Genomic DNA, 9,375 nt, shown 5'->3' with positions numbered 1-9,375 from the left:
AGCCAATTTCTATTGCAATTTCGGTCAATCTAGATCCCATTCAATATTTCAAACTTTTAATCTCGTCCATTAATTCTTTAGTTAAATCTAAAATTAAATCATATCCGCTCATCTAACTAATCCTACGGTGTAGATTAAATCTACCCAACCTTGCCCATGTTATTTATTAAGAATACCAACCCTAATCTTCTTCCTCCCCTTCTCCCTCTCTCCGCCTCTCATCTTCTTGTCTCCCCTCTCTCTCAATCGACCAGCCGCCGCTCTCTCTATCTCACCGGCGATGGCGAGCCTCCGACAAAAATTTGAGGAAAGGTTGCTCCGCTCTCCCTCTCTCGCTTTTACGGCGCCACCTTCTCCCATCTTCTCTTCTCCCTCTCGACGCCTCTTTTACTCCCGTCTCTTTTTCTCTCTTCTTCGGCAGAGAAGCAGCAGGCGCTGGTCGCATGTGCTCCCTTTTTCGATGTTAGAATCTAGCCAGAAGCCATGACAGTGAGTAGAAGCAATAGACGACGAGGAGCCGCAGTAAGCTTTGGCGAAACCTACAGCTCGACGAGATGATGCAAAAGAAACCAACAGCGGTAGCCATCTCCGACGGAAGACCAACAACAACAACTCCAATTGGCCAACAACTCCAAGCTAGGAATTTGGATAAGGACAGATCTTTGCAGATCTGTCCGAGGTATAAAATTTTATATATTAGTCTCAAATCAGTGCATGCATAGACTGATTTGTTCTTGAAATTCATGTTTCACTTCTTAAATTCATGTTCAAATTAGTTTTTTTACTTCCTTAATAGCTTCTAATTTTCTTTGAAGTCTTTCTAATTTTATTAATTTGGATGTGCAAAATCGTTATTTTTCTCTTACCTTTGGTCAATTGATGCCCATTGTATCTATGGTTAAAGTTTGGTCATCTAACTTCGTGAATAAAATCTGGAATTATTATCGTAATTGGTATACCTTTGAGGTTTTGCATACTGTGTGAAATTTTAATTGAGTCGAACAATTTTCCACTCTTTTCATAGAAATTACTGTATAAACAATTTATTAAAATGATGTCTTAATGCTTGCTTCTGTGTTCATAGTTTAACTTTCTGTTTTGATTGTTGAAAGGGTCATTCACTTTTTTAGCTGAACTAATTATTTTGTTGTCAATTTGCTGATTCATCTATGTTAAGTCAACATTATTTGTGAACATTTATTTTATTTAGTCTAAATCTTATTTGCATGGGTCATTCACTTTTTTAGATGAACTAATTATTTTGTTGCCAATTTGCTCATTCATCTAAGTATGGTAAGTCAACATTATTTGTGAACATTTATTTGATTTAGTCTAAATCTTAATAGTTTGGTGACTCTTAATCTATCTCTTTTCCTTACTCTCTCATGTTTTCTTATTTGATAAGAAATTTTTTAAATTCATCCGTTTTTGCTCCTCCTTAACTAAGGAAAAATAATATTAGTTAATCTCTCCTTCCATTAATATTTGGCTTGATTAAATCTTACTTGTTTGTTAATGGTAGTCTTATTATTTTCTTGTCATATTTAGTATCTCATACATTTGGATAAATAAATTAAAGTAAAATCTGTTTTTTTTACTCTTCTATATTTAAGGGAAATATATTCTTATTCCTAATTTTTATCCTTACTTGTTTGTATTTGGTAATAATATATTTTTTAAATTTTCTGATTTGGTCTACTTTAAAAAACGAAAAATAGTATTTTGGTTGATTCCTTAAAAATAATTATTTCCTTATATGCTTCCCCCTCTTTGTTATATAAATAGACCCTTCTGCCATTTGCTAAGGACATCTCGAAAAGAACACACGTGTCTCATTGCTCATACTCTCATATTCATCAATTTTACTACAAGTTCTACATTATTCTAAACTTTCTCATTCTGTCATCGCTCATAATATTGCTACTCTTAAAATAAATTAACATTCTGGTAACATTCAAGTGCTTTCTTTTCCACTTTTTTGTTTTCGGATTTAAAGTTAAATTTAGTTGTCTACATTGCTTATTCTCTTTTTTGCTCAGTCGGTTAGTGTTCATAATAAGAATTTATATTATTGTTAGCCCTCATCATTTGTTTAAATCTTATTATGCATAATTATGAATGTTGAAAAAAATAAAACGACAAGGAAGAATCCGAGTTAGTTTCATTATCCTCTCAATATATGTGCAATAATGATTATTCTTTCTATATTTTGGTGTGTTTTTATGTGAAAGTAATCGGTTATTATGAATATTTGATACTATGATTATATTTGTGTTATATTACCTATTCTAGAAGGTTTGAACTTATAGTTCAAGATATTGATGAGTCCCCTAGAAGAAATTCTGGACAAAGCTATTTATTTTAATGTTGTATATTGGGTTAATTATTTTTGCTTATAATATTTTTAAAACTCGCTAACTTTATCTATCTATCTATCTATCTATCTATATATATATATATATATATATATATATATATATGCTTACTTGCAAACTTATTTATGTCAGAAAGCATGACTATATGATTGTAATTTTCTTTATAAAATGACTTTAGATCTAAATAAAAAAATGTTTTAAATAAAATAAATAATCTTTGTTTAATAACTTGGTTAACATTGTCTAACTATTGAATTGAAGTTAATTTTATTTTAATTTGTATTTTAATAATTTGGTTATGACTATATATCTCTTCTTAACGTGCTAGAATGCTAAACAATTTGCGTGCATATTTTTGTACAAAATTATTCAATTAAATAAATAAAACTTATGTTATCTATGTAAATATTTTGAACCCCCAAAAATCCTACTCTTAAGTATATATTAATAGCTTTTGCATATTTAAAATCTTCTAAAAAAATCTTTTCTTTAATAATAAATCTGTTGTTATTTTTATAAATATTTTATATATTTAATAAAAAATGACAGTATAAGAAATATTTCTGCATTAAATATTCTTCTTTCTAATTTCTGCATTTTAGTTGTTTTCTGCCTAAAAATATTTTTTCTAGCAATAATAATCAGTGTGTAAATCTGTTAATGTTCTAAAAAATAACTTTCTGTATTAAAAACAAACTTGTCACTTACTTAAAATAATTTTCTGCATCAATTATAAATTTATTGTTGTTCTTAAAATAAATTTTTTGCTTACGTAAATAAAATTTGCTTTTCTAAATTATTTTTTCTAGGTTAATAATTAAATTCTCTATTGTTTTAAAATATATATGCATGTGGGATCACTCCTTTTCTATACTTGAAAATAAAATAAAATCTTTTATATCATTAATTTTTGCTTACTTTAAATCAGTTGAATACTAAAATCTGCATCCATGTCATGATCTTTTCCCTCTCATAATTAAATTTTTGTTATTATAACTTTAACTATTTGTATGTTCACACACTAAGCATAAAGACCTTTCACAATTATATGTTATTCGCAAGCATGTTTATTTAAATGTAGAGACCAAATTGAAACTTATCATTGATAAAATGACCCTCTTTTTTTCTTGTTTGTTTGGCTTGTTGTCTAGGAGGGTCTTATATTTTGTTTTTTCTTAACCCACCCTTATTTAGTCCAATGCCTCTTTGACATTTAGTTGGGGCGATTAGGCACCCTCTAGATACGAAATGCATGTGATGGTGAGGTAGGGGAAGTTGTCCTTATGGAGATGATGAAATCGACTCAGGCTTGAAAAGAAAAACTTTGATTTTGTCTGTCCCTATACAGAATTCAATTGGATAAATCAAAAGAAAAGACGAATATTGATCCAAAAATTCTAACTTAGTTTCCCTTCCCTTTTACCGCTTTATTTTTTTGATAATTTTATATATTTGGGGTAGCTTAAAATAAAATAATAAATTTTTTTGCTTACTTATTTGTCTATTTTCTATCCTCTCGCTTATATCATTAATAATTTCTTAGTATATATATTTTATTGTTATAACTTAGACTTGCATGATTAATATTCAATTAATATAATAAAGTAACAGTCCTAAAAATGGATAAGTTATCTTAATGTGACAAGAATGTCTACAATTAGACCAAGGTTTGCACGAGTTGATGGGTGTACAACCAGGCCCGGAACCCTTGCTACAACCAAGCCAACTAACTAGGGAAGTTAGTTGATCTTGTAAAGATTTGGTCCAACCATGTAGGGCTCCCGAATACGAAGATTTACTCAAAATAGTCTTTACCGGACTTAAAAAGAAGAAATCTTAGGTTTGAAGTGTCTAGGGGTAAAATGGTCTTTGAAGTTGTGGAAAGCTACAACAAGGTATGATTTTTCTCTCGTGGAATCCTTTCTCCAAGAGAAATTTCTTTCTACAAAATTCGACATATGAAACTAGGGTTGTTCTCCTTATTGTTGAACTCCTTGTCCCTAGTCTCCTTCATATTTCAATCTAAATTAGTTTAGAAATCATGTTGTTGGTATGGTTGTTGGTAAATAAGTGTGAAATATGATGTTTTTTATGATTTTATGTTTGGGAATAGTAAGCATATTCAATGATGTCAACCGAAATGATGTGGTGCAATGTGTAAAATATTTGTTGTTGTTCTCCCTTTGAAGTCTTAAAATGGCTTGTTTGATGATTGAAATTATTATACATAAGATGTGTAAAATCTTGATGTTAAATGAAGTGTAAGGTCGCTGATCTTAAGTGGAAAAATCTAAACTAAAACAACAATGAATATACACCTAAGAATGTGTTAAACAAATTGTGAAAGTACCTCAAAACGAACGTATGAATGTTTTTAAATAAAGGCTAGAAAATTTAATAAAATTTCCAGCAATTGGTGATGGATTTTTCTGCAAGAATGCTTGAGGTTGAGAGGTTTAAAAATATATTTAAAACAAGTGAGGTCAGTGGGGATTGAACCCAAGACTTCACTACATGAAAGCTGGAAAAAAAACTAAATGAGAGGTTTGAGATTCGAACCCACAACCTCTTGGCCAAACAAGAGAGTAAGAGGGGAATTTTAAAATAAAAAAATAATGGGAGGAGTGAGATTCAAACCCACCACCTCTTGGATGAAGGAGGAGTCAAAGAGAGAAATTAAAAAGAAAATAAAGTGAGGTTGTGGGGGATCGATCCCACAACCTTACTGCCAACGCTTAAGTAATTAACTTTTAAATGAAATTAAATATAATAAGGTTGTGGGGGTTCGAACCCACAACCTTTAAGTCCCAAGAGAAATAAAAAAAAAGTCTGTTGGGGTTTGATCCCAACCTCCTTGGTAAGACGAAATGGACAAGGAAAATTGATAGGAAAATAAAAGGGGGTTGTGGGGGTTTGAACCCACAACCCCTTAAACAAAGGAGAGAAGTTCTAGAGAAAAAAGGAACTAAAAAGAAATGTTGATGTTGGAGTTCGATTTAGGGTACCAATATCATTAGGACTAAATATAACATCAAGGATTAATGTAAGTTTTGTTCAAGGGATTCGAACTTGGGTTCCCTTGCCCCAAATTTCCGTAATGATACATAAATCAACGTGAATTAAATGTTCAAGAGTAATGTCACCTACTTAGATCGAAATCGAAATCTTGGAATACATACAAGATTCATAAGTCTTGTACTACATAATCTTAGGAAGCTATGAGTCACTTAACAAACTATGGATGAATCCTCATGGCTTGTATGTATAGAGCCATAAGTCTAGCATATGATTAAAAATAAGTGAACCTAAGATGTATTTAATGAAATGATGAAACCCTAGAAGGGTTAAGTACGAGTGTAATATACACTAAATGGACAAGTGCATTGGCATATGAATAAATGATCGATGAAATGATGAAATGAACAATGAAATGATGAAACCTTAGAAGCGTTAAGTAAGAGTGTGAAATACACTTAATGGTCAAGTGCATTTGCATATGATGAAATGAACATTCACGTAAAAAGGGGGGCATAATTATGAAGAGTAAATGTGATAATGTTAATGAATGTGGCGACAACATGATATGAGGATAATGTAAAAGATGAGAGCAACCTAAAATGATCCTAAGTAAATGTTACCAAAATGTACTCATCTATGAGAATGTAAAGTTAATGAAGAGACCAGTCTCTATGAACACTCTAATGAAAGTACTGAGATTAACACACTTATACTAATGATGAGATTTTAAATCATCTATTAAGCTATGATGTCCTCATACTAGAATACAGCTTCCATGATGTATGAGTTGAATGAATTGGAACTTTATATTGAGCACCGATAGACTAGATATGAGTTGGGATGCCTTATTTCAGAAAGGGCGGAGGTTCACATAACTCTCATGAGATGAAACTGTTCTGGCATACATGGGTATGGTTCTCCTTATATATCCTAGTCTTTGAATCTAATCTGCCAATATAGCTATCTAGTAGGGATCAATCTTCTATATCCGCTAGCATGTGTTGTGTCACTTTGGTCGGTGATTCCACCTCTTTTCGGTGTGGGGTAGACACTAGATTTCATGATGCTCACATGATCTATGTCGTTTAATGTTAAAATTTCCAATAAATGAATGAATGAGGCCAGCGTCAGATAATGCACATAATGAAATGAATGGTACCAAAGATGTTAGTGCAGGATGATAAAGAGGTGTGTTAGACTCAAGCAATGACATTAGGTCATTCTTGGTCATTGCATAGCGAACCCGATGAATGTCTTAAACTACATCTTAGGTATTGCTGGTGTTCGCACTAACCTATGAACAAAACGAAATGAAGTATGTATGAATAAATGAAGCAGTCTTTGTGTTTGCTAATGAAGACACCCTAGTTGAGTTCCCATATGTTGAGCCCTCATTTTTGGTAAGTATTAATGTCAGGTCCATGATTCCAAGGTCTGATGACATATGAATAAATGGTATGGACACCGTTATGTGTTATATGAATTATGATATGTGTTGCTATGTGTACGCTTTTGTGTGTTGTGTTTAAAATGTTAAGTATAATGGTGCATGTTACTCTCATGGCATAACTTTCCCAATCCAAATTTTTAAAGCTTATAAAATTTTCTAATCCAAATTTGGAAAGTTCACCCACTTTCCTAATCTCAATTCGCCAAGTCCACTAACTTGACCTGCTAAAATCATGTTGCTAGGAAAGAGCTATTCTGACTCATGCATGTACTTGGTGTGTGCTTTCATATATCCATACTTAGTACAAGTGTGTACTAACCCTATAAAACTCTAAACTTTTAGGTGCAGACACAAGTTGACGCTAGAGCTATTGGATCAACGTTGCAGCTATCGGGACGTCAAGCATTCATCCGGACTTGGTAGGCCCTCATGCTTTCGAGGATGCTTGCCCATTTACATTCTAGCTTGGTTTTAGGATTTAGCTAGTGGAGTATGTTCAACTAGCGTTTTTTCCCCATTTTTGTTCAGACATTGTATTGGTGCCATTCTTCCAAGTACATATTTATTGTTATGATAAACTGCTTCTTTCATTTGATGATCTTAATGTTAGATGTTTGATGTTAAACAATTATATATGTAATAAAATGTTTAGTAATCATGTTAGGAAACAAAAATTTTCAATTTTCCGCTAAAATTAACATAGTTGAAGTAAGAATGATGTATGTAGGCTTGTCTACAACCTTTGAGAGGTCAACGACGCCGGTCTTGTCTAGGGTCTAGATTCCGGTCATGGCAAAGTTGGTATAAGAGCACTAGGTTAAATTTCGAGGATAATAACTTCTCATCAACCACATTGAGTTGTTCCTAAGTTATGGTAGTGAAGTGCACCACTATGCTGAATTAGAGACTGCATGATGCGTAGGAAAATCTCCTTTTTCTGATCTTATCATGCATTTGCTAATGTCTGATTTCTTGGTGTTATCAGCGTGTCTAATATCAACTCTTGTTGTGTTCAGATAATGAATACCAGGAGAAACATTGGTTAGAGGAGAGGAGGAGCAGCTGCTGGGGACAATCAGGTTCAACCCTAGGCTCCAGCTGGAGCAGTGGCTATGCCAGCTAACCCATCTAGGTTGACTGATGCGGAGGTATGGGCATCTCTGGACTAGATGGAACAGACCATCACAATGCAGGCCCAGTCCATGACTTTTCTGGTCAACTAGAAGGATGTTCACAGGGAGAACCGATTGATTCCAAACATGGCTAACAGGTTGAGAAGCTTCACGAGAATGAATCCTTCTATTTTCATAGGGCATAAGAATTCACAGGACCCCCAGAAGTTTATTGATGAGGTGCATAAGAATTTGGTGACTATGGGGGCCACAGATACTGAGAATGCTGAGTTGGCTTTCTATTAGCTCACGGATGTTGCACAGACTTTGTGCACGATGTGTCAAGATAGTCGAGATTTGGGCGGAGTTCCGGTCACTTGTGAGATTTTTAAGACTGCCTTCTAGGAGAGATTCATCCGAGGGAGATGAAGGACGACAAGGTTGAGGAATTTATCAACCTTAAGCAAGGATCTATTACAGCCAGAAAATATTCCCTGAAGTTTGTGAAATTATCATGGTATGCCACTTCTCTTGGCCCTAACAGTAGAGTCGAGATGAGTAGATTTCTTACAGGAATGATGAGGATATAAAGGAGGAGTGTAGGGCAGCTATGCTGCATGACTGCATGGACCTTTCAAGGCTTAGGGTTCATCCCCAGCAAGTGGAAGAAAACAGGAAGAGGAAGCACACTAGAGCACGGAATAGGTTAAGGAAAGCTGAGGAGAATTTTTCTAGGAAGAGTAGTTTGAAATCAGGGGTAAGCCCATGTTTAAGAAGGGACTCTCCCACCAATGGGATCAAAGTTTATCCAAGGGTTGCTATGATACTGATTCTGAGCCCAGAGTTATTAGAAAAAATGGAGTAGATACACCTCAGGAGAGGCCACCTTGCAAAAAGTGTGGATAAATCCATGGAGAAGAGCGTATGATGGACACTAACGCATGTTACAGTTGTGGAAAATCGGGTCACATGGTGAAGGATTGTTCGAATAGAAAAATTCAACAAGGGAAAGAGAGAGTTCAGCCTAATGGTCCAAGTGGATAGGCTCAAAGGAGGCAACGATTCTTCGCACTGAAGTCTAGGGTTGCAGGGGAAGGCACTTCTGATGAAGACTCTGATGCGTAACCTTAATTATTCTTTCATATATTTGACTGTGTATGGTGTTTATGCACTAGTATGAGGTTAATATGTTTGATTCATCATGTTGGTTGCTGATTTGTATGACTTATATCTTGACTTATATTGTTTACTTTGATGAGACTAGTTTAGGGAAGAATTACTTAGTCTATTAATGTGAAGATATTAGTGTGTCTCAAGGATGTACACCATCATGTTAATATGTGAATCAGACATTCACCAATTGAAGTATTGAATAACCTATGTATGCGTATGTTCTATAGATGACTTACTTATTGTTAGC

The 9,375-nt window shown here is 33.8% G+C and overlaps 1 protein-coding gene across 1 annotated transcript; it reads left to right on the top strand.

The window, feature by feature from the left end:
• The first annotated feature begins 209 nt into the window (after nt 1–209).
• On the top strand, nt 210–9,157 carry LOC138348276 (uncharacterized). The gene is made up of 3 exons (XM_069297119.1): nt 210–679; nt 7,186–7,262; nt 7,860–9,157. Exons 1-3 carry the CDS (start codon nt 555–557, stop codon nt 7,964–7,966), a joined length of 309 nt encoding a protein of 102 aa, XP_069153220.1. The 5' UTR covers nt 210–554; the 3' UTR covers nt 7,967–9,157.
• Nucleotides 9,158–9,375: the final 218 nt, after the last annotated feature.

This window comes from Solanum lycopersicum, chromosome 4, assembly GCF_036512215.1.
Source record: "Solanum lycopersicum chromosome 4, SLM_r2.1".
Lineage (NCBI taxonomy): Eukaryota > Viridiplantae > Streptophyta > Magnoliopsida > Solanales > Solanaceae > Solanum > Solanum lycopersicum.
The sequence above is the reverse complement of the archived record's forward strand: the minus strand, read 5'-3'. Positions and strand labels throughout refer to the sequence as shown.

Bases quoted from the DNA above. Each gene is read 5' to 3' on its own strand.
- LOC138348276 (XM_069297119.1), top strand. From the start codon at position 555: ATGATGCAAAAGAAACCAACAGCGGTAGCCATCTCCGACGGAAGACCA. The intron at 680-7,185 runs GTATAAAATTTT...CTAAACTTTTAG, and splicing joins TCTTTGCAGATCTGTCCGAG to GTGCAGACACAAGTTGACGC. The intron at 7,263-7,859 runs GTAGGCCCTCAT...TGTTGTGTTCAG, and splicing joins CAAGCATTCATCCGGACTTG to ATAATGAATACCAGGAGAAA.